The sequence below is a fragment of the Palaemon carinicauda genome, chromosome 10, assembly GCF_036898095.1.
Source record: "Palaemon carinicauda isolate YSFRI2023 chromosome 10, ASM3689809v2, whole genome shotgun sequence".
NCBI classification, from domain to species: Eukaryota; Metazoa; Arthropoda; class Malacostraca; order Decapoda; family Palaemonidae; genus Palaemon; species Palaemon carinicauda.
In genome coordinates, this window is record NC_090734.1 from 131,246,421 (window position 1) to 131,271,215 (window position 24,795).

General features: G+C 45.3%; 1 protein-coding gene and 1 non-coding gene across 3 annotated transcripts in view; both read right to left on the bottom strand.

Annotated features, from left to right (window-relative positions):
* Positions 1 to 24,795, bottom strand: part of LOC137648775 (multidrug resistance-associated protein 1-like) — a 118,505-nt gene that overhangs the window by 28,970 nt on the left and 64,740 nt on the right. For both annotated transcript variants that reach the window (XM_068381911.1, XM_068381910.1), the window contains exons 17-20: positions 24,415 to 24,595; positions 14,812 to 14,920; positions 14,469 to 14,613; positions 11,820 to 12,033 (exon numbers count right to left, since the gene is read on the bottom strand). In XM_068381911.1, coding sequence (XP_068238012.1) covers positions 11,820 to 12,033; positions 14,469 to 14,613; positions 14,812 to 14,920; positions 24,415 to 24,595 — 649 coding nt within the window. The remainder of the gene's footprint in view (positions 1 to 11,819; positions 12,034 to 14,468; positions 14,614 to 14,811; positions 14,921 to 24,414; positions 24,596 to 24,795) is intronic.
* Positions 4,709 to 4,827, bottom strand: LOC137648960 (5S ribosomal RNA). The gene has a single exon (XR_011045768.1). It is a non-coding gene; the product is annotated as a 5S ribosomal RNA (ribosomal RNA).

Here is a 24,795-nt window from a genome sequence, read left to right on the forward strand (position 1 = left end):
TCTGGATTAGCTACACCACTAATTGAGCAGCCACTATAAGACCAAGAGCAAAAGCATCAAGTGCCTTTTGGCTACTCCTGTAGGATAAAGGCTGTGAAGATGGCCTGGTGCATACTCCCCAACCTTCAACCCCCAACTGTAGGATTCCCCTAGCTGGAACCTCGAGTCTCTCAGTAGTGTTAATGTATTACTGATTGACTCCCGAAGTGAGAGAGAAATTTTGTTCTAGACACCTCTTTCTTGGTACTGCCTGTGCTAAGAAAGTTTCTCAGCAGTCGTGACATAAGGATTACTGAGTGACTCCCGAAGTTAGAGAGAAATTGTTGTAGACACTTCTTTCTTGGTACTGCCTGTGCTAAGAAAGAGTTGTCAACACTCAAGTGTGAGGTATCGGGTCTTCTTCAGGTAGCACTGCAGAATACTCATTGAACTATGGTCCAAACAACTTATCCCATACAAGCCCTAGTCTTACAGGACCAAGGCGTGGAACTGACACGGCACCATGGCCCTGGCCTCATGCATCAGTCCCCCTGGACACAGGGCTGACTCTGAACAACCCAGCTACCAGAGTAATCAGGAACCAGAATTGTGGCCCTGGGGCCTAAAGCTCAGTCTGTGACTCGTGGTCATGCTCTGGTATCATGACTGTCTATCCCAGTTGTCTACCAAAGCAACTGGGGACCAAAACCCCAGCTCCGGCCCCTCAAAACATGCCTGCCCCTGCAAAGGAGGACACCACCTACACTCAGCGAACGGGGATGACTGAAAACAAGCATGCCTCTAGTAAGAGCACAAATAGAGTGAATAGAGAGTGAGGATTTGACAGCCAATTAAGAAAAAAAAACCACATGTAAAGTCCATCACCCCTTCACAACCATAATCACCAGACAGCATTCACTTCCTAAAAGGAAAATAATATGAAAAGTTTGCTCAAAGATGCATCAGTACGTCCGTACTCAATACGTCAGAAAACAAATTTAGTGTCTTTGACAGGTAAGGGAGTGGGGCTCTTCCCCCTCGTTCTTATACCTGTCACTTAACTGCTCATGAAATGAATCAAAGACCGTCCAGTTTTGCACTGTAAATATATTCCCTACCTAAAGGACGATGGTTTGTATAGGTGTAGGAGCAAATGTCCTATCAGTTAATACATGATGGTAATTTATTCAACAAGAAACCCTTACTTATACCGCCAACCTCATTCAACACATTCCCCTTCCAATGGAAGAAGAATGCCATTTCCCAATACAATACATGAATAGTATTCTGTCCTAGTAATTTTCAGTTGTCAACCCAGCTCATTCACTGTTTGGATATGCATAATGTACTTTTTGTTCCCTGACTAGTCTGATTAATTAAGGAATATTTACCTTCTTATTCTTCATTTACTGTTCATCACTTGAGTCATTATTGTACCATATGTGGCATTTTAACCTAAATGTAATGCTTTCCAGAAACTTATTCATGATGCTATGCATCTGAAGTAAAAAAAATAAAAATTGTATTAACAAATAATTTGCAACCTACAATAACATATGTGCAATACATTACAGACAAATCTATATTATTTCATTTCATTCCCTTCAGATGCACAGAAATGGAAAGTTCATAATTTTTGCTTTTTCAATATAAAACTGTGAATTTTATTAATTATGAATACATATTTTTTCTTTTGTAAAAGCTAGCCTCATAGAGGGAAAATTGTCCAGAGAGTTTACTTTATTCCAAGTCATTTGCTAAAACTTACAACCTATTTTCTTGCAGGTACCTAGTAGATAAGTGGGATGGATTTACCACTTACACTGTGCCCTTGAAATATGACAAATTCGGAGATAATTTGTATTTTTCCTAACCATACAAACCTTAGCTATTTACATTGGGTATTACTTTCGGCGTAGCTGAAATAACAAGCCATTAGATTTTAACGAGGGTTTCCTACCCCGCGCTAGTTAGCAGGGATAGGGGGAGGGGTAGCTTGCTACCCCTCCCCCCCTCACACACCGGTGATTTGCTTCACTTCACTTAGAGGTAGGACTTGACTTGGGGGACAGGGCTGGCGGGCAAATATGTGTAAATAGCTAAGGTTTGTATGGTTACGAAAAATACAAATTATCTCCAAATTTGTCATTTGTTCCGTAACCGAAATACAAACCACGCTATTTACATTGGGTGACTTACCCCTTAGGAAGGGTGGAAAGTCCCCAGCCATACTGGCTTTGGCTTTACCCTGGGACTCAGAATCCGAGTGAGTCGCACTCGAGAAAAGGAGTCCCTGCACCTCACAAGTTCCTTGCTCCGCAAGGAAACGTGTGGCCTACATAAGCTTGTGTGTAAAGGAAGAAAGTGTGACCCGTCCTAGGCAGTTGACCTGGAGTTCCAGAAGGAACTCTGGGTTAGGACGTTCCCAATACCACCTCGTCAGGGTATGGGGGACGCGACAGTATTGACTCAATACTCGGAACACAAGGAAGCATGGTTTACCTGCAGAGGTTTGAGGTCAGCTATGCAGAGACCAGGATGCTGCTTCCCCAGTAGAGGGGATGATGAAGAAAGTAAGGGCCAGACATACTTCTTTCGTTCATGCAGACTAAAACCTGATAACAATGCCCCCAACCTTCTGCTACCTGTCCAAAAAGGAGCCTGAGGTTAGACCAGCTGTTGTGTAGCCACCACAGAGCGATAGAAACGTATTGATACTCCTGTGGGTCATGCCCTGCAGGAAGCGGGCTGCGAAGGTCATTAGAAGCTTCCAGACTCCAGCTTGTAGCACCTGTATCACAGAGTAGTTCTACTCGAAGGCGAGGGACGTTGCGATGTATCCGACATCGTGCTGTAGGGCGACGTGATGGGGGAGGGTCTGGATTCAGGTCGAGATGAATGTCCTTGAGTCCGAGCTGAAGAGGTATACTGGTGACTCTCCCATGTGTCCTTCCTATGCTCCCAACCCGGCTGCACGTGAGGACAAACTGCAGCTGTTCTCAAAGATAACCCCTCGATTCCTTTACTGGCAAGAAGGAGAAGGTTTGGGTCATCTGATACAGAAAGGAGACTCTAAATCTTGAAGGAATTGGACCGAAGGCCCGGGACTCCAAGATTCTGAGTCTAGAAAACAACTCAGGAGCGAACCTGAATGTTGCCTTCCCCTATTCTCTTGAAAGGGCGGAGTCGTACGAGACCAAGAAGATTGCTTACACACTGGCCGAGGCCAGAGTGAGCAGGAGCACCGTCCCCCAAGACGGAATACGATCAGCGGTCTGACGTAATGGTTCTTGAGAAGATCTCTTAAGGGACTAAAGAGTCCGAACCATGCTCCTTGGAGGAGGTCTCACTCCGACTGGGGGCAGGGACACAGCTTCGCATGAGCGAAGAAAGGTCCAGCGGGAAGGAAAAAGTCTATTCCTTTCAGCCTGAAGGCCAGAGAAAGGCTGAGCGATAGGCTTCACTGCCGAGAGCGGAAAAGAGTTTCCTCCCGCCGAAAAAGTTATTGCTGGAGAAGAGGCCTCAAGGGAAGAGGTATCTCTCCCACGACACCAACCACAGAAGACTCTCCACTTCGCCTGGTAGACCCCTGCGGATGACTATCGCAGGTGACGCGACCTCCGCTCCGCGACTGTAGCTTGTTGTCTCTTCTTGCAGAGGCGTCGTAGTGTCTCCAGGCGTGAAGCCGAAGCGATGCAACGGCTCGTGAAAGATGTTGTAGTGTGGTTGTTTGAGTAGGCACAGGAAGAAGCTCTCCCGGGAGTTCCGTCAGGGGAAGCAGAGGGTCCGGAAACTGTTCTGCGTAAAGTCACAGTGGAGCTCTCAGGGCCATCGAAAGGTTGACAGACAACCTGGTCGTGTTGAGACCCATTCTCAACAGACAACAATGGTGGGAAGACGCAGGCGTCTATGTTGTCCCACCGTCACCGGAAAGTATCTTGCCAAAGAGTCTTGGGGTTTGAGACTGGGGGGAAGAACAGCGGAAGCTTGAAGTTCCAGGCTGTCGTGATCAGGTCCCCCAGGCCAGGACTTGCTGGTTACTATAGGCCAAAGACCCCCAGGTACTCTCTATCTGTGAGGCTCTGCTCAGATAGTCGGAGAGAACATTCCTCTGCCCGGAATGAGCGAGCCGATAGTGGTATTGAGAGGACCTCGGATCATCTCAGTATCTCTACAGCAAGATGCGAAGGTATGAAAATGCGTCCCTTGCTGGTTGGAATACGCCAGTACCATGAAGTCGTCGCGCACGGAGCGACTCAGCAGGAACTGTAGAATCTGTAGAGGGGCCAGACTACGGCCCCTAAGCCTGCCTGAATGATGGGGAGGTATCCTTCAAGTGCTGACCATTGGCCTGAACCAGAACATGCCCCCCCCCCCCCCCCTTTTCTTTGACGAGTCCGAGAACAGCATCAAAATGTGGGGAAAAGACGAGAATATCCACTCCCATCAAGAGGTTCCATAGGTCAATCCCCATTGCAGATCTAAACGTTCCACTGGTCCCATAGGGGCCAGAAAGTCCGGTTAATCGTTGCTTTGATACACCGGAACTTGGGCCGCCTCACAGGGAACTTATCCTGAGGCAACCGTTCGGGACTTTAGACGGGACAATGAGGAAAAGAGACCCAGGAAACGTTCCAAGGTAGGGCTGAAAGCTCTGCTTGACTGAGAACAGGTACTGCGACTCTCCTCAGCCTTGCCACAGTCAACTAAAGGGAAGGCTCGGAGAAGGAGGCAACAGCATCTGGTGTTCCCAGGCAGTCACCCATCCTAGTACTGACCAGACCCAAAGTTGCTTAACTTCGCTGATCGGACGAGAAGCGGTGTTTTCAACGTGGTATAGCCGTTGACTCAATATCATGGCTAGATACTCCAGATGTTGAGGCAGAAGTAGAGAAGGCTCCTAGCAAATTACCATGATTTTACTCTTGGTAAAGACCCGGAAGCTTGTTCTGGTATTGAAGAAGGTCGAACCCGAGCCTACCGGGGTTGACCAGACCTCCAAAAAGTGAAGGAGGCGGAAGCCTGCTCCTGAGCGGCCATGAGGAGAGCAGGGAGAGTTCTCTGGGGAAAACCCGGCGATGCCGCGGCGGGATCGCCACACCGCATCCCGAGCAGGAACACCTGTAGTCTAGGCTGAATTCCAAGAGCTTCCTGGAAGATGGATGGAATGGAAACTGTAAGTACCCGTCCTTCCGATCCAGGGCCTAAGGAGTCCTGCAGCCTCGTTACCAGTCTGATCGACTCTGCTGTTCCACGCTGGACGAAGTTTGTTCGACAAACTTGATCAGAGCTGAGAGGTCGACGACGGAACTCCCGTCTCAGATGCTTTCCTACGAGAAAGGATCGATTGAAGAAGCCGAGGGGTGAAGCCGTCGACGCCCCTATGGAGGACCTTCTCCTAAGGCATGGATCCTTCTACCCAAACGGGCAAAACTCTTGCCGACCCCATGGCAAAGAGGTTCAGAGACACTGGATTCGCTGACAGAGACGGAGAGATGGTGAGAGCGAGGCGCGAAATCCTTGGCTGATCACGGAGATCGTGCAGGAATCGGCATCGGGAAGCTGTTATCCGGATGAGTAGCCTTAGGCATCCCCCCAGCGTGAGACCTGCCAGGGGAGGTTGCCAATCCTAGAGTTTGTGAACTCTGCCGCTCCCTCTAGGATTATGCCTCCCCGGGAGAGCCTCCCGTGCTACCTGTCCCTGACAGGAGGGGACTGCTATTGTACACCTTGTCTTAGCTGCCGTAGCCGGTCCGATAACCTAGGCCGACGAGGCTGAAAGAAGAGGCGTTGGAGGCCTGCGGGGTCTGGAAGAAAGCGCCTTGGAGGAGTGAAAACGGAAGTCGACTTCCTCCGCACAACAGCTGTCCATGTCTCTGTCCTTGGGCTCAAACAAGCTCTTCCCAAGGATGGAAGAGTGTCTGAGCTTGTCGACATCCACGGATGAGACCCCCGAGGGGAAGCCCTCGGTCCCTGCGTCTAGATGACCCAACATCGAGTTTGCCCGCAAGTTCGAAACTTGGCGACGGAATGCAAAGGTGCTTGACCCTGAGAGGAGGAAAGTACCTATGATCTTCCTGGAGCTTCCTTGTACAAAACCTCGGGTCGCAACCGAGAAGGGAAAGGACCTGGTAAGCCCCTTCCACAGGATGGAGAAGAGGAAGGGCTAAACCAGTCACCCCTTGCCCGACGGAGAAATCTCGAAAGGAAAACTCCCTGGCACGACCCTTCCAGAGAATGACGAGGAGGAAGGGCTAACCCAGGTTCTGGAAAGAAGAATGTTGCCCAGACCTCTCTGAAGAATCTTCCTGCTCTTGCACGCGCCATGCTCTGCGTTCACGGGGTGAAGACCGTGTTCTGGAAATACGCGCTCCAGAAGACTCGCCAGGCTGGCCGTGTTGCGAAACCCCGACGGGAATCGCGGTCGCAATCGCCCTGGTGCTCGCGCGATGGTAAATCAATGGTTCGCGTGTGGCCGAACGTGGAAGCGCCAGTGCGCGGGCACGCAGGAGGGCGGACGAAAGTGAGCGAGGGAGCGCAGAAGGAGGGCGAGCGTGGTTGGAAGGGCGAGAGCTGGCGGTCGGAATCCGATAGTTCACAGGCGAGCGATGACCCATAGGCAAGCAATGGCTACTGCAGGAAACAAGCCGGCGCTCGCGCGATGGAACCCCGTCGGTTCGCGCGATGGAACCCCGTCGGTTCGCGCGATGGAACACCGTCGGTTCGCGCGATGGAACACCGTCGGTTCGCGCGATGGAACACCGTCGGTTCGCGCGATGGAACACCGTCGGTTCGCGCGATGGAACACCGTCGGTTCGCGCGATGGAACACCGTCGGTTCGCGCGATGGAACACCGTCGGTTCGCGCGATGGAACACCGTCGGTTCGCGCGATGGAACACCGTCGGTTCGCGCGATGGAACACCGTCGGTTCGCGCGATGGAACACCGTTGGTTCACGCGCGGGCGAACATTGGAGCGCATGCGCCTAGGCACACAGGCACCTGGGCGCGCGGTCGAGCGGGCACGTGGGCGTGTGGTTGCGCAGGCACGTGGGCGCACGGGCGAGTGCAGGCGGTCGGGAGACCGATGGCGCGTAGGCGGGCGATGGCACGTTGACGGGCGATGGCGCGTCTTGGCGAGCGAAGGCCCGTAGGCGAGGGAAGGCGCGTTGGCAAGCGATGGCGCGTTGGCAAGCGATGGCGCGCTGGCGAGCGGTGGTGCGTTAACAAAACGCTAGCGCGCAGGCGAAGAATCGCGCGGGCGCGTAGGAGATCGCTGACGCGTAAGAGACTAGGGATGATTGGCGCGCAGGTGCATCAGGAAGGTAAGCGCCGATGCGAGCTGTCAATCAGGCGATCCTGGACGGTCAGGAAAAACTGTTGGCGCCCATTGGTGCGTGGCAGAAAAGGGCGCGCAGATGTGCGCTGGCGATTGAAGGAAGCTGGCGCACAGAAGGACAGAAGTAAAGGTGAGTGCTGGCGAGCAGGAGGAAGATCTACGGCAAGACTCAGCTACCGGAGATCGTGGTCCACAGCAGGCGAGTGCTAGATTGCTACTGATGGTGTCCAGGGGACCTGACATTTGTGGAAGATCGATAGCGATCGTTGACGCGCAGGAGATCGCTGACGAGCAGGCGAACTTTGACGCGTCTGTGGTCGCTGGCGAGCAGAAGGGCAACGTGTGGAATCCTGTGCGTAGAAGAAGAGTCCTTGTCCAAGACCTGAACCGAAGTTCCAGGTTGCGCGGGCGAACGTGGGCGCGTATCAGGAACTGGAAGCGCAGGTGCACTCTGACGGGCAGGAGATCTAGAGCGCTCAAGAGACCGATGTCGCGCAGGGCGCACAACAGGAACAGCAGGATGTTCGGAGTCCTCAGGAGAGCGCTGGCGAGCAGTGGGGCGACGATCATCAGGAGAGCGCTGACGAACAGGAGAGCGCTGGCGATCAGGAAAACGCTGATGAGCAGGAGAGCGCCCGTGCGCTAACACTGCAGAAGGGCGCGCAGGGGAACCCTGACACGCAAGGGAAGCAATCCCCGTGGGAGGCAACCCTTTGCCCCGAAGGGACCGTTGCCCGTCGGATGACGAGGTCAGACTGCTGTCCATCTGCACCACGGGCGGAAGGTCAAGAAGGCGTTGGAGATCAATCCCCGGAGAGATCTAAGGAGGAAGGAGCTGCAGGCTGCATACGGAGATTCAAAAAGGCGCCTCTTAGCACCCTTATAGGGAGATGGGAGGCCCTTACGACGTAGCGGATGGTGAACTTTACGGCGAAGGCGGCCAACAGCAACAACAGCAGAAGAGTCCTCCGAAGAGGAGTCTCTATGAGTGTACTCCCTCGCGAACGAAAGAGAAACACTTCGTAGAAGAGACGGGTCAGCCAGTGACCCAAAAAGAGCAATCCTCCAAAGAGGAGCTCCTGCAGTTGCCCAGCCCCTTGAGCGTAACTGCAGGTGCGACCGCTCAGCACCAAGAGCATAGTCGCACGAAAAAAAGGCAAGAAGAGAACCCCCCAAAGGGGAAAAACTCAAGCCTGGACAAGAAAACTTCCCTCGAAAGGAAAGTTACCCACCCAAGGAGGCGAGCCTCCTGAGTGTTCTAAAATGAACTGGAGAGCTGTCAATCGTCACGGGAGTACTTCCAGGAGAAGGAGACACGCTCCTGACGAAGATCTATAGGGGAGGCAGCAACAGCCGAATCCCCAGGCCTCAACAAGACAGCTCACTCCGTTGTCACATTACAGAAACGAACTAGATCGGTAACTGTGAAAAATAAAAACAAAAATCATTAGTTAACATTCATTCCCCCGGGAAGGCTTCGAAGAGGAATCCCGAGGGAAAAGAACACAAGAATTACACAACAGGCACGTGCCCACACAACCACTTACACTCACGGAAGGAGAGCTGTAACCAACACAGAATTATAACAATTATAATAATGTAACTATGTAATTATGTAATTTAAAAATGAATGAACACTAAATAAAGAACGAAAACCCCGAAAGGAATCGTTCTACAAAAGCTGAAAAATCAACAAATACAATTAGATTCATAAACTAATTGAGACAAAACGTACAGCGTAGCAACCCCACCCACACGGGAAGGAAGCTACTCAGACGAAGTAAAGGTAACGTAGTAAAAGGGTGAACGACCTCAAAGAGAGAGAGAGAGAAAGACCGTAGTCAAACTCGATCGCGACCCATGAAATTACACCATGGTGGCCTAACTGCCGAGGGCTCCACGGAGATATCGTACACTACACACACAAGCACAAACTCTGAAAAGGAAACTTACTGATTTCTATACTCAAATATATACATAAACACGAAAAAATGTTTACATATATGAGTAAAAGAAAGTAAGTGATTAAGTAAAGACAAAACAAACAAACAATGGCTGCCAAGCGAAGACAAAGACAGAGACGTCTGACCATTGTCCGAGCCAAAAGTGAAGTGAGACATTTCACCTGTATGTGAGGGGGGGAGGGGTAGCAAGCTACCCCTCCCCCTACCCCTGCTAACTAGCGCGGGGTAGGTAACCCTCGTTAAAATCTAATGGCTCGTCATTTCAGCTACGCCGAAAGTAATACCCAATGTAAATAGCGTGGTTTGTATTTCGGTTACGGAACAAACTTGTAATATAAATAGTACTAGAGATGCATTACAAGATTCATTTTACCATAATTAAATTATTTTTTTGTCTTTTTTTTCTCTTCATTTAGTAGTATAATCACTTCCTACCAGTTCCTTAACTTTGACTTACTAAAGTGTTCACCTCTTATCTTATTCCAGGGCCCCCTAACTCCCATCCACTAATATTTCACTAAAAATAAGCACATCTAGGAGAGTGAGAGACAACCCCATTCTCTCACTATTTCATTCATGTTCAAAGTTACCTTGGAAATTTAATGATATTTAAACATTTCTGATGTAACACTGAACATATATAAATCCAGTAGAAAGTAACAAAACAAGATACAGTATTTTGCAACAAATACATTTGTCCAGCATTTTAAGTTTCAGGAATACAAAAACTTAAGGCTTTTATCCAGCCTGGCCAAGGTGACAGAAAATAATGAAACTAAAATTCATTTAGAGAGAACAGCAGACCTTACCCTCCTGGAAACATCTGTGGAAGGGATATCACTTTATTCCTAGCATCAGTCTATAAATTTCAGTAATTCATATCTGTACATTCCCCGATTTTTCTGCTTCTCAGTTTTAGTTTGAGAATCCCTTCTAAGTACGGAGTAGCCCTTTAATTCTAATACTTTGTTTAATATGGCATGCACTAAATCAACTACAAAATGACATGCACAAATAATCAGTATATATATAAAAAAAAATTCCCAAACTCGCACACAAAATATATAAATAAAAGTTAAAAAGATCTAGTCAAATTTAACACAATACTGCCTTGACAAACTACCTGGATATATGTAATGTTCAAACTTTTCAACAAGTATATATTCTATATCAGCTCTATCCTTTACAAAGATTCTGGTACATCCATTCTCTCTTCAGGATCAAGTTTGCCACAATTTCCTCTCGTTGCATCTTTGAAACTCCCATTTAGTTACTATACACAAATCATGCATCGTTTATAGTTTTTGAATTGCAGAATCTTGTGAGATCCATACAAGCATTCAGCATTCACGTTATTACAAAATTAATAGATCCATGCACATAAAAATGCAATGAATCTTTATCTTGCCTGAGATTAAAAAATGTCCAAGTGTGTAAAATGACCCTACAATGCTGTAAAACACACAGAATTGCCTAATCACAATGGACTGCATCAAAACCTAAGATATCATACTATGTTGCTGTACTTCAAATTGCTCTTGAACTAAAACACTGATATACTTTTATGTTTTCTACAACAATATATCATCAAAGAAACTATATGTAAGCAAATTACAAAAATCCCTATGCTGAAGTAACACAATAAAAACACTTAATAAACTATCCACAATATAGGCTAACATGTTCTTGATAAACCATAGAGTTTGACCATAGAAAACTCAACTTTCTTCATAAATTATTTTTAACTTTATTCTATCAACAATGACATAAACTAATCTAGTATCTTGATATTACAAAATAAAGTCAATAAAAACTTTCAGTGACCTTTTTCATTCTTGTACGTTCACATCATAATAGTACTGTACATATAAATACTCCATTACTCAAATTTATATCTAACTTGTTCCTTAATGCACATTAAAGAGCCAAGATTAATTGTCTATTTGATTTCTGGTAATTTCACCAATATTCTGTTTATCCAAGCAAATTTACTACTAGATCTTGACAATATCTAACCAGAAATCATATAATTGAAACTTAACAAGTTTAGTCAATACTATATTTTTCAAAAGCCTATCTTTTCCTATTACAAAAAGAGGATATCTTTCATTAGCTACTTTGTCTTTTAAAGGGAATCAAGTAGGAAATGTAAATACGATTATCTAATTTTCTCTTTCTGGACTGTGCATCATTCCAAAGGTTATGTTTAATGTTTTTTAGTGACAAATTCATATAAACAATGACAAGAAGCTTCAATGTTTTCATACCTTGAGAGAGTAGGATAATGTGATTCGCAAACTTGGATCTACTGTACTTTGATTCAGGGTGGACTGGGAATGCAAATTAAATGTAGCTTTGGTTTTTCATTCATTATAAAGGTATTGAAAATCAATAAAACTAAATGAAATATGAATTTAAGAAGAAAACAGACCAGGCTAGCCTACAAGTGAATAACCAAACTTTCAGAGCACTTTATAATAACAGTACATGAAAAAGTTGAGGGGTAAGCAAATTCAGTACAATAAAATAAAAACTTACCTTGTCCAACACCAAAAGCTCCATACACACCAAGATACATATCCCTGACGTGTGATTCCATCGTAACATTTTTGGACGCTTCTTCTGACCATTCTGACAACCAAATGTTGGACCCCACAGTGCAGGATTGCGATAATATGTAAAACAATACTGTGCCTGCAGCAGACAGCAGACCAATTGCTCTTATGTAGTATTTGTAAACCTCTAACTGCACCTGTGGAGAAATAATAAATGGCAGTCATAAGAGAGAAAAGAAATTTCTTAAACATTTTCTTTTGCAGAATCTAAATAATTATAAGCTACAATCATTGTCTTTGTACTAAAAAATTACCAAAACTTCATATATTCTACAAGTAATTTTTATTCTTCCTAACTATATAAATCCGAGTCCTTTAACACGAGAACTAATTCAAGCGCAGCTGGAACTCGGCAGTTAAAAACTTATGACAATGTGTCACCTATGAGGATTCCTCGTTAGTCAACAGGTAAGATCAACCGAAGCCTACAATCCAAGCAGCATGAGAAATGATGGCAATCCATAGAAACTAACCAAAGATTCTTAAAACAGTACCTGAAAATATCTCTGGCAAAGGCCCTCGCTTGAGGCACGAGTTTCTCCAGTGAGGAGAGGTGGTTGAGAAGATTCTGCCCGTAGCGTGGTAGTTGTGTATGACAGAATGAATGTACTACTTCTTTAGGCTTGCTGATGTGATTGTCTAACTTATTGAATCTCGCTGTTACCAGCATGCCAAAGGGCTTCAATCTTGTCTTAGGTAAGAAATTCAACTTTTCTTCAATTATCACAATGCCTAGATCATGATGAGAGTATCAAGTGGAACTCGATCCTGTTGCTTCAGCCGCACAAAAGATTCCAGGATCCCCCAGTCGAGAGATACATCCAGTCATATGTATCCCATGAAGTGGCCAAGAAGTTGCTACCCAGGTGAACATCTGAATGAACACCTGAAGAGCAGCACCTAGTTAGGAGCCCACAGACCTGAACTGGTACATAGCACCATAGTGGGAAGATAGAAATACTAATAATGGACTCATGCACAGGTACTAAAAGTACTCGTCCTTCAGATTTATTGAAAGCAAAGTCTTCCTCTGAAAGAATTCTTTGAGTGATCCACTCCAACATAACATCCCTCCTACCTTTGTTCATAAGGCCAGGGTTCTTGAAGAAGTATGAAGAACAGATAAGTATTCTATCAGCAAAAGAAAAAAAAGGAGGAACAAAGGCTGAAGAGGGTAGTAAGCATCCATCCTGAAGGACTCATGCTACCCAAGACTCAGCCCTATGCTTCTGTGGTTTGCCTAAGGTATGACATGCAATCCCTCCATTCTAGGATGAAAGAAAAGTTGATTGAATGCTGCATAGCATAACCCTATTCTTCCCTTCTCCCTCCCCTTGCCCACCACTCCTACGACTACGGCTGACCAGACATCTTCAACTTCATCCTCTTAGAAAAAACAAAAGAGACAGAAGCCAAAAAGGACAACAAGGATGAGGAAGAAGAATGTGCAGTTATTCCTCTTTCCAACCCTCCCCTCAGGTTCTGCAAGGCAATGAGTCAAAGTCTGCGAAAGCCAAACAATGACATTTCCCCTAGGGAAGAAACCACAGGGGTTACTTCAACAGGAACCACAACAATGGGAACACTTTCATGGGGAGGGAAGTGAATTACAGTGGAGTGGAAACATGACACCCCAAGCACAAGGGCTGGGGTGAAAAACTGGGAAATGGGGGGGGGGGTGACTGGGCCAGGGAGATGGAGCCCCCTCTAACATACAGGGAACATGACTTTTTAGCCAGGAACCTGAAGGGAGGGGGAACCACTACAGATATCACTGGGAACACTGACATGGCATCACCAAGGAGAAACTGGCACTGTGGAGCCTTCCTGAACGGCCTGAGGAGGCAAAAACCTCCCTTAAGTTGCACTCATCATCAGTGGTGGCACAATCAAAGAAGAGCCTTCAACCTCTGATGGTTTTCAGCAAACAAGGGAGGAACACCACACACCACCATATCCTGAAAGCCTGCCGACGTAGGTCCGAGGGCTTCTTGCTCCTTTGATCCAAATTCTTGCTTTAGAATCACTTTAGAATCACAATCAACGGCCAGTATTAATTTCCTGAAAGAAAAAGAAAATGAAAAGTTCCCTTAAGGGCACATCAGTATGTCCACACTTGATGCAACTGAAAATGTAAGTTTAGTGACTGACAGGTAAGGAGGCAGGGCTCCTCGCTCCCACCTGTCATTTAACTGCTTGATAAACAATTAAATGTCCATCCAGCTTTGTACTGAAAACATACTCCCTACCTAAAAGAAGATGGTTTGTATCCGAGTAGGATCAAATGAAAAATATTAAACTTGCCTACTCTCAGAAACTAACCAATATAGATTCACATATACAGTAATAGATTTATAAATTTAATGTACTGAGGGGGTGACAGGTGAACTGCAATATGACAAGGGATTACTGTACTACTATATGTGATCCATACTTGAAGATTAAAATAATCATCAATCCTGCAACACCAATTTCATTTTTGTCAACCATTTCAATAAAGCTTTAAAGGTTGTAATGCTACCTACAAATCAGATAAGAGATAAAAAAAAAGCAATTCTACTTAGAATCTTACTTTGCCAGTCTCTGCTTTTTCAGCTTCAATCAACTTTTCACCAGCTTTATCAGTTTTCTTCACATCAGAGGCCTGCACAGAATTGCCAGATTCTGATTCACTTATTTTCTTTTCATGGTGTCCAGACTTGCTCCTTCCCTCAGTACTGTAAAGTCAAATGTTGTCATTTGAAGTTCAACAAATAATCCTTAATGTAATCAATTCGCACTTATAGAAATAAAAAACTGAAAAACCTTCAGACAATACTGTGTATGAAATTTATAAAATATTTGAGCCTATTTTATAAAAAGTAAAGTGAAACTATTCATATCACCAAGATACATAAAATTTCTAAGGTACTCACCTATCAGTAAGACTGTCACTCTCGCTCTCCCTTTTCTGCCGCGATATCTGTTTCTGTACAACTTCTTTCCCCAAAGAGCTTTCCAACTGTTGTTTGATGTCCTCTAAGCCTTGAAGGAATAAAAAAATCTAATTAAATTTATGTGTAATTCCTTGGGAACTACAATGGTGTTACTGTACTATTATATGAAAATCTAACAAAAACATGAAGCCATAATTTAAGCTAACGCTTCCCACACTTGACAAGTATTTTACAAATATGCATTTATTTTAAAGTAAGTAAATGGCCAAAGGGACCTAACAACATAATGAGTTATCTTTTAAAAGCAGCTATCAGAAGGGTAATATTTATACTGATGAACGGTGCAACAATGCTATTGTGAATCATCAGCATACTGTATTAACATTACAATACAAAGACAATCAAAAATTAAAACTGAAGAATTCCTTACAACATCAGTTTAGATTTACAGTTGTAAGACTAAGTGTTTTCATTTTCTTATTCATGTGGAACAAATTAAAATATTGTTCATATATACAAGTCAATTGTTTTTATTCACTAAATACCTGTATTGTAATATACTAGTTATAAAACATGAAAATTTAGACACGGCATAGACCAGCCCTGTGTAAGTTAACTATTTTCACTTTATAATATCAAAACCTCAGAAAAAATAAACTCATCATTTTGGTTATATGGATGCTCAACATTCTCTTTGTTTCAATCATGTCCACAGTGATGAGATTGTAGACTCTAGCTTATAAAATGTGGTTACCATTTATCTAACAGGTCCTTCCACAATCTTGAATAAGAGATGCTTTGCTTTTGGGTATATATCAGCAGATACAATCTTTTGACTAAACCCCAGGTTATTTTTCTATTTATTTTTTTTAAGGTAGCTATCCCTATTAGAGTTGATTATATTATCTCATTGGTTTGGTTAAAATATTTCTTTAAAAAAATAATGTACAGTATTTAAAGATGTATTACAAAACTACCCAAGAGAGCCAAATTAATTGGTTCCTTTTAATTTTTAAACATCTATCTGTTGATGTTGCTGCTTACCTAGGGAAATTCTTTTGTATTGGAAAGGGGCATGACTTTAATCTTAATTCTTCACTTCAAGATTTCTGGGTCGACCTGTGGCGGCCGGTGAAAAGAGTCCTTCTTATATATCTTTTCTGATAAAACCTTCCAATTATACCAGAGAACGATAAAAGCATGGAATGCTGAGGTTACAACCCTCGCGCGAGCACCTTTTGGGTGTCGTGTATAAAGCAAAGGCGCGTGAAATCCACTATTCACAGGTTGTCTTCTATTTAGTTAATTCCTTCGTCAAAGGGATGGGCCGATACAAAGGCCCTAGCCAAATACCAGCGCCACGACGCGAGTGCCATCTGAACATCATCCTTCTTTTTGGACTAGTTAGTGTGGAATTTTTTTGTGGTGCTCTCGGCCTTTTTTAACATTCGTGGATTTATTTCGTCATGTCCGAAGCTCCATCTTCACACATTCCAATGTTAAGTACCATAGTTTGTTTTGACAGCTTTTTATAGTACCGGGCTTTTGTTTTATATCCAGTATAGTTTGTTTTATTATTCCCGTCTGGCCCTTCACGACGGCCATTGTTTGTTCATTTGTTTGGGAATTCATCTTTGTCTTCCCGTTTAGTAATCTGTCACTTAGGTTCTTGGTTAAGTCCCTGGCCTTATGCCTTTAGAACCGTTATTATTTTTGTGTTTTTATGCTCATGGTACTTTTTGCTAGCAAGTCCAGCCTACGAACGAGATAGAGGTCTAGCTTTGTTATTGTTTAGTACCCGCCCCTCCGGGGCGTTTGTCACTCGGCTGTGCTATTTATTTTAAGTTTTAGCAGATGCTATTCTTCGTTCGTAGTCTTATCTTGATGTACATTTTTATTTTATACGTTTATAATAGTGTTGTGTGATTTTTAGTCTTGATATTGTGTCCAAGAGAGCGAGAGCTTGGGGTCCCCGTTTTCTGTTCGCAGGCACGAGTTACCCCTTTCTCTCGTTTTCTTTCTTAGCTCCGGTGGGTGAGCGGATTTCCCGTTTTCCGTTTTGTGCGTTCAACGGGTTCTCCCTCCCTCACCTCTCCCCCTCTGGGTGTTGATAACTTACGAGTTATTTATTTTTGGTTACTTTTCAATTGTTAGCGTTATTTTAGGTCCGTGTTTCGTCCTCTCCACGTTACGGCTCGGGAGTAGTTATGAACGTTTTCCACTCCGCCTTGAGTTCTACTCCGGCATTAGGGATTCTCAATGACTTTCGTTCTATTGTTATATTTATATATTGTTTACTACATGGGACGGGCTTCATATTGTTTAGATACGACCCTCCGGTGGCCCTTACTGCGGTCTCAGGCCACGGCCATATCCACAATAGCCATTGTTATTACAATTGTGTTTTTATTCACAATAATTATTCAGGACCTTTCTTCTCCCTCCGGCCTCACCGGAGATCGTAAATACGCTTTGCTATGATCTAAGCCTTAGCCTTTAGCTGCGGCTTGGCTTTTATATCTTTCACACTTATTATTAGCCACAATTGAATTATTCAGGGCATCTCATTATCCTCCGGCGTCACCGGAGGTCGCCCATACACTTCACACTTATTTGCCTTGCCTTTAGCTAAGGCTGGTGTTTATATTTATTTTAAGGGCATGTCACTGCTTCCCCGACCCTCGGAGGTCGGCAGATTGCTTTAAGTTATTTATCCTTATGTCATTAACAGACATTAGGTAAATTACAAATATACAAACAATTGAATATTAAAGTGCCAACAATGGTATGGGGCGGTATCATCTTAAAAGTAATATTTGGTTATTAGTTAAATGCAATATTGGTGCTTAGGGAATTCAGTGAGTGCCGGAACTCTAGAATAATAGGGTTTTTTATCCCCTTATCAGAGTTTCAAGAAACACCAGACTCATGTCTCCTTTCTTTTACAGAAGGTCCGTTGTACTGCTGAAGGAGGCCCTGCCTCGTTCAACGACCCCGTTGGGCATGACCTCTGTCGGTCTCATGCGCACTGCTCCATCCCCTTTATCCAGGAACCGGGCCAGGCACAATACATGGTCTGGTTCCCGGATTTGTGCTCGCCCTGTTACGAGCTGTCGTCAATTCTACTGAACGATGATGTAAGTGGGTTTTCCCTTTGTTCCTTATTTTTCGTTGGCAGACATTAATTTAGACATGAATATGATATACACAGTATATTTTGGAGAGCAAACCCCCCTCCTGCATCACTAATCACTGCAAATCTTACAGGCCGATGATGTCTCTCTTCGTTCAGCAAGGGCTACTCTTCGTCCGTGGGTGTCGGGCTTCGGCAGGAATGCCCCGTCTGGCACACCCTATCTCCTCGATGGAGACATGGCCTCCCGCCTCTTCCCAGGCTCGACTACTGCTGCAGTCTCCCCTGACCTTGCTGCCCCCTTAATTGAAGAAGTAAGGGCCACCTTTTCCGCGGAGGACGAACCCCTCGTACCGCTGGACGTGGCAGATCTGGATATAAATGTAGAACCCAGGGACGAGCAGGTAAGTGGTGCCGAGTTGGTGGAAACCCTTTTCTCTCCTACTCCCACTCCTACCTCTTCCTTTCTAGGTTTTGATAACTCTAAGGCTTCTCCTCGGGATCCCTCTGCCTCCGTACGACCCAAGGTGAAGCCACTTCGAACTTATAAGACTTCAGCTTTGCCAGTATCAACGTCACCGGTCCCCGGACCCTCGACAGCTCCTGATATTCATATTGCTCCTCGTAAAACCACTACTCCTAAGAAGTCTAAGTCTACCAAATCCAAGACAAAACCAACGGGTGGCTTTCAGATACCCTGGGGCGATCTCGTCCCCATCGAACTGGTCAGAGATTTGGTCAGAGATCAAGTTCAACATCACTCTGGGGCGATAACAGAGATTAAGGATATGATGGCTACTCTGATCCGCGCCGGAACTCAGTTTCCTCCCCCTTCTGCTCCAGACGCATCGAAGCTGCTGCCCTTCGATAAAAACAATCCTTGGCGGTTTGCCTTGCATGCCCCATTCTTAGATGGTTCCCTAACTCTGGAGGGCATAGGCACCCGCCCTCTAGAGGACCTGGAGTTCTATCCCCCGGGCCTAGCATTCCCGTTCAATGGTTTTGTACGTTTAAAGGAACATGCATTGGTCCGTATGGACAAGGTACCGAAGGAAACGGTGATATTTCCAAAAGAGCAGGCCCAGGCTATCTGGGCCAGAACACCATCAGAGTGGGGGTGTATTAACTCCAAGCTCACCCCACACAAAGGTGCCTACACTATTTTTACGACAGCGGCCTCCATCTCATTGCCGCTCATAGACAAAGTCACAGAGCTGACTATACAGGCCATCAAGGAAGGCTCTTCCATGCCGGCTCTCAAAGAGACGGACTCCACCTCTTTGCTTATTCCGGGTACCTCTGCAACCTGGGATGCTGCGGCTTCTACCTTCACGGTGGGGAAGCTAGACCCGGACTGTGCCTCTACTCTTTTCTCTGAGAAGCTTCTCAAAACTCAGTTCGAGACCCGTACTAGACTAGCTAGGTCCCTCCAATCCATCACCTCCATGGAGTCCCTAGCATCTCTTTACCCAGAGGAAACGCTGTTCAGAGTCGCTACAAAGAACCAGCTGCTGTCCTACCAAATAGACCTCCATGACTTCTGGTCAGCTCGGGTTAGTTGCAGGAAGTTCGTTCTGTCTGACGCCTCCATCAGGCATGAGCCGAACAGGCTGATAGCCTCCTCCTGCTGGGGTAAGACCCTCTTCCCTCAGACCGAGGGGGATAAGGTTCTTCAGGACGCGGCGAGGGCAAACCAGAATTTGCAGCTAAGGTGGGGTCTCTCAGCCAAAAAGAGGTTCGAACCCCAGAGACACACGTTCTTCAAGAAGAAGCAGAGGTTCAGTCCTTACAAGTCTGCCCGGGGTACCTCGTTCCCACAGTCTTCCGCTGCCTCGACTTCTCGACAACAGGCGCCTCCTCAGCAGGTAGTCTACCTCGCTGCTCCCCCTGGTACACAGCCCAACCCCTCTTGGATGTCCTCTCCTGCATACAACCCTGCCTACGAATCCTCCGGTCCCTTTCGTGGATACCAAAGAGGGAGTTTCAGAGGTAGAGGACAGTTCCGCCAACGCGGCGGGCCTAGAGCAAGGGGTTCCCGTGGTGGGAGGGGCCCTAAGTTCACTCCCTCCCAATGATGTGATGCCGGTAGGAGGGAGACTTTATCACTTCCGGGACCATTGGACCTTCAGTCCATGGGCTCACAGCATAATATCCAGGGGCTTGGGTTGGAAATGGTCACAGGGATCCCCTCCTCCACCAGTGACCTTCTTCCAGAGACCCACTCCCATCCTGGAAGAGTACACCGCGGAGTTACTCAAGAAGAAAGCAATCAAACGGGTTCGATCCCTGAAATTCCAAGGCCGCCTGTTTACAGTCTCGAAGAAAGACTCGTCGGCGTTGAGGGTAGTTCTGGACTTGTCGAAGCTCAACTCTTACATCCTTTGCGACAAGTTCCGTATGTTGACTATCTCTCAGGTACGGACCTTACTTCCCCGTGGGGCCGTCACCACCTCTATCGATCTTACCGACGCCTATTATCATGTCCCAGTAGCTCGAAACTTCTCTCCTTACCTAGGCTTCCGTCTCGGCAAGAGAGCCTTTGCATTCAAAGTCATGCCCTTCGGTCTCAGCATTGCCCCCAGGATATTCACGAAACTGGGGGAGACGGTGCTCGAGCAACTCAGACACCAAGGGATACAGATCGTCACCTATCTGGACGATTGGCTCATTTGGGCCCAGTCGCACCAGGAATGCAACAGAGCTACGTCGAAGGTACTCCATTTTCTCGCCAAACTGGGCTTCCAAGTCAACCTTCGGAAGTCCCGCCTACAACCATCAAGCCACTTCGAATGGTTAGGCATCCGTTGGGACCTCTCAAAGCACAAGCTCTCCATTCCTCCCAAGAAGGTAAGGGAGATAGCTTCCAAGGTCAGGAACTTTCTCAAACACAAACAGGTGTCCAGAAGAGCTTTAGAAAGAATCCTCGGCCTTCTCCAATTTGCCTCACTGACCGATCTCCTATTAAAAGCCAAACTCAAAGACATCAATCGAGTTTGGAGAAAGAGAGCGACAATACCTTTAAGAGACAAGACCTCGAAGATCCCCTCTGTCTTGAAAATGAGACTACAACCATGGTCCGAACGGAGGAACCTCTCCAAATCGGTTCCTCTACAGTTCCCCTCTCCACAAGTGACAATTCATACCGACGCGTCTCTGAGTGGATGGGGGGGTTACTCCCAACATCAGATGTTTCAGGGCTCTTGGTCACCCGCCATGAGACAGTTCCATATCAATGTTCTCGAAGCCATGGCGGTGTTCCTGACCCTGAAGAGAATCTCTCCTCCGAGGTCGACCCACATCAGAGTAGTCTCAGACAGCACGGCCGTAGTCCACTGCCTCAACAGGGGGGGTCCAAATCACCCAACCTGAATCAGATCCTGGTCACTATCTTCGCCTTGGCAGCCGACAAAGACTGGTTCCTGTCAGCAACTCACCTAGCAGGAGTCCAGAATGTGATAGCAGACTCATTATCCAGGACGAGCCCACTGGAATCGGAGTGGTCCCTGGACATGCGCTCCTTCCGGTGGATACTCAGGCTGGTTCCAGGTCTCCAGGTAGATCTATTCGCGACCCGACTCAATCACAAACTCCCATGTTATGTGACACCGAACCTGGACCCTCAGGCTTATGCCATGGACGCATTAACCCTGGATTGGAACCATTGGCAGAAGATCTACTTATTCCCTCCAGTGAATCTTCTACTGAAAGTCTTGCACAAACTCCGCTACTTCAACGGGGCAGTGGCTTTAGTGGCACCTCACTGGCCAAAGAGCAGTTGGTTCCCTCTCCTCCTCGAGTTGAAACTCCGTCCCTTCCGGATCCCATTCCCCAGACTGACCCAAGTGGTCCAAACTCGGACTGTGTCAGATTCCTCAAGGATAGCCAAAACCCTAACTTTGTGGATTTCATGAAGTTTGCGGCGCGTAGGGCCGCAGACATCGACCCAGATAATGTCCTCTTTATAGAATCAGACAAAAGGGACTCTACGATTCGCCAATATGATTCGGCAGTTAAGAAACTAGCAGATTTCTTAAGGACTTCAGACCATTCGGTTATGACTCCTAATTTAGCCATCTCCTTCTTAAGGTCCATATTTGACAAAGGCCTAGCAGCTAGCACTATAACCACCATTAAGTCAGCTCTGAGGAAAGTCTTCCTGATTGGGTTTAACATTAACCTGGCGGAGTCTTATTTCTCGTCTATTCCAAAAGCATGCGCTAGGCTTCGACCTTCGGTTCGTCCACAAAAGGTCTCTTGGTCTCTAAATGATGTCCTCAAACTGGCCTCCGACACGGACAACGAATCCTGCTCCTATATCACTCTTCTTAGGAAGACTTTATTTCTAACAGCTTTGGCCTCGGGTTCTAGAATCTCAGAACTAGCAGCTCTCTCACGAAACTCAGAAAACATGGATTTCCTCCCTTCAGGTGAAGTACTTCTTTCACCAGACAGGGCGTTCCTAGCTAAAAACGAGGACCCCCAAAATAGGTGGTCCCCTTGAAAGATTATTCCTCTTCTCCAAGATATTTCTCTATGTCCGGTCACCACTCTCAGGGCCTTTTTAGCCAGGACTGCTACCCGATCGTCTGGCCCCTTGTTTATCAGAGAACAAGGAGGTACCATTTCCATACATGGTATTAGGCAACAGATCCTATACTTCATTAAACAAGCCAATCCGGGATCATTTCCCCATGCTCATGATATCCGGTCCGTAGCTACCTCCATCAATTTTTTTCCAGAATATGGACTTTGATGACCTTAAAAAGTACACGGGTTGGAAACCTCCTATGGTCTTCAAACGCCACTATCTAAGGAACTTACAGGCTCTTAAATACCCAACAGTTGCAGCTGGGAGCCTTATCTCTCCCCAGTGATCTTTTGTTCTTCCTTTCATCCATCTCTTTTCTTCTCCCTCCTACCCGCCACTCGCACCACGACGCCGCTTCCTTGGTGGTTCGTTAGCCCTAAGTTTTTTACATATTAGGTTAATATGATTGTAACTATTATTGTTTACCGTAGTTATAGGGTTGGGATATTCTTAGCCATGTCAGTTTTGTTGCATGTTTCCTCTGATACTCGGAGGCTTCCCTGTTATCATGTTTGTTTAACCTTACTCTCACTATGCCCTGTGGCTAGTTTATGTTTTATGCCTACTTACCTTAATTATATATGATTTTCTTTATATGGTGTTGTTTCTCTTCCCTCATTAAATTAGTAGTTATTGTTGGGCTTGGAAGGCATTCTCTGGTACATTTTCACCGGCCGCCACAGGTCGACCCAGAAAACGGATTTTGACGAAGGAAAAATCTATTTCTGGGGAGAGACCTGTTGCCCGGTGAAACCCTTCCCCTTTATTTTACACGATCCCACCCTTTCCTTTCCAAGCCGTCATGGCCAATACAGAAGGATGTTGTTCAGATGGCGCTCGCGTCGTGGCGTGGGTGGTGTGGCGCTGGTGGTTGGCTAGGGCCTTTGTATCGGCCCATCCCTTTGACGAAGGAATTAACTAAATGGAAGACAACCTGTGAATAGTGGATTTCACGCGCCTTTGCTTTATACACGACACCCAAAAGGTGCTCGTGCGAGGGTAGTAAACTCAGCATTCCATGCTTTTATCTTTCTCTGGTATAATTGGAAGGTTTTATCAGAAAAGATATATAAGAAGGACTCTTTTCACCGGGCGCCACAGGTCTCTCCCCAGAAATAGATTTTTCCTACGTCAAAATCCCTTTTTTGAATGCCTCAAGTGAAGACTTTGAACTGTATTGTATATAATATTGTTAACAATTTACTTGCTGTTGAATTTGACTATTACTTAATTTGTCGATATGATATCGCAAGAAATACCAAACTGGAAAAAATATTCATGATCAAACTGAAAAACAAATCAAGGTCAGTAAGTTTAATTGTAAAAATATCAACATAAGTGGAACATGTGTAGAAGGAAGCTCTATGAAATCATGTAGAACAGGTACAGCTCATTATAAAAGACAAGATAATCAGATCACCAAAATGACAAAGTTATAGACGAGGAATTAGACCTGATATGAATTTGATGATGATGATAATGGATACTATGCTTCTACTTCCTGAAATTAAACCGGTTCTATGGAAGTTTGCTAGAAAAAGTTTGTCTAATTCTATTATGAATAGAATACTTTCACCCTTGTTAATTGGTTTTAATATGAAAAAGATTACGGGAAAGGAATATTTCACTTTTGATTCTTAAATTCATTAAGCAGTGAATTTCAAAACACTTCATATGGTTTAACTATAGCCAGAGAAAAAATATTACTGTACAATATATACACACAAAAATTAATGGTATTCATAGAAATTTATTTTTACATTATACTGACAACACAAACAAAAGCCCACACAAAGTTTTGTTGATTGAACTCTAGGAGTTTCAAAAGCAACAGTAAATGGAAAATAACCTGTACACTTACTTATGTCATCCTCTTGATATGCACCTTCAGTGAGATACTGAAGAAGAAACTCTTGAAATTCTCCTTTTCTTTCTAACAACTCTTTGTATGTGCCTTCCTCAGTAATAACCCCATTTTTCAAAACAATTATCTTGTCAACTTGAGACAAATAGGTCAACCCATGGGTCACAAGAATACGAGTCTGTAGAAAAGGGAAAAAGGTATAAACAATATGCAAATTAAAAACTAATCAGATAAAATATCATATTCTAAAAGTAATTTATATTAGTATCTCTATGATACTTTTCTGAAGTTTGAAACACCTCTCTCTCACAGCCTGGTTTAATATCAATCTTTACAATAAAACTAAACATTTCCTGTTTTCTTTTCTATCAATAACCT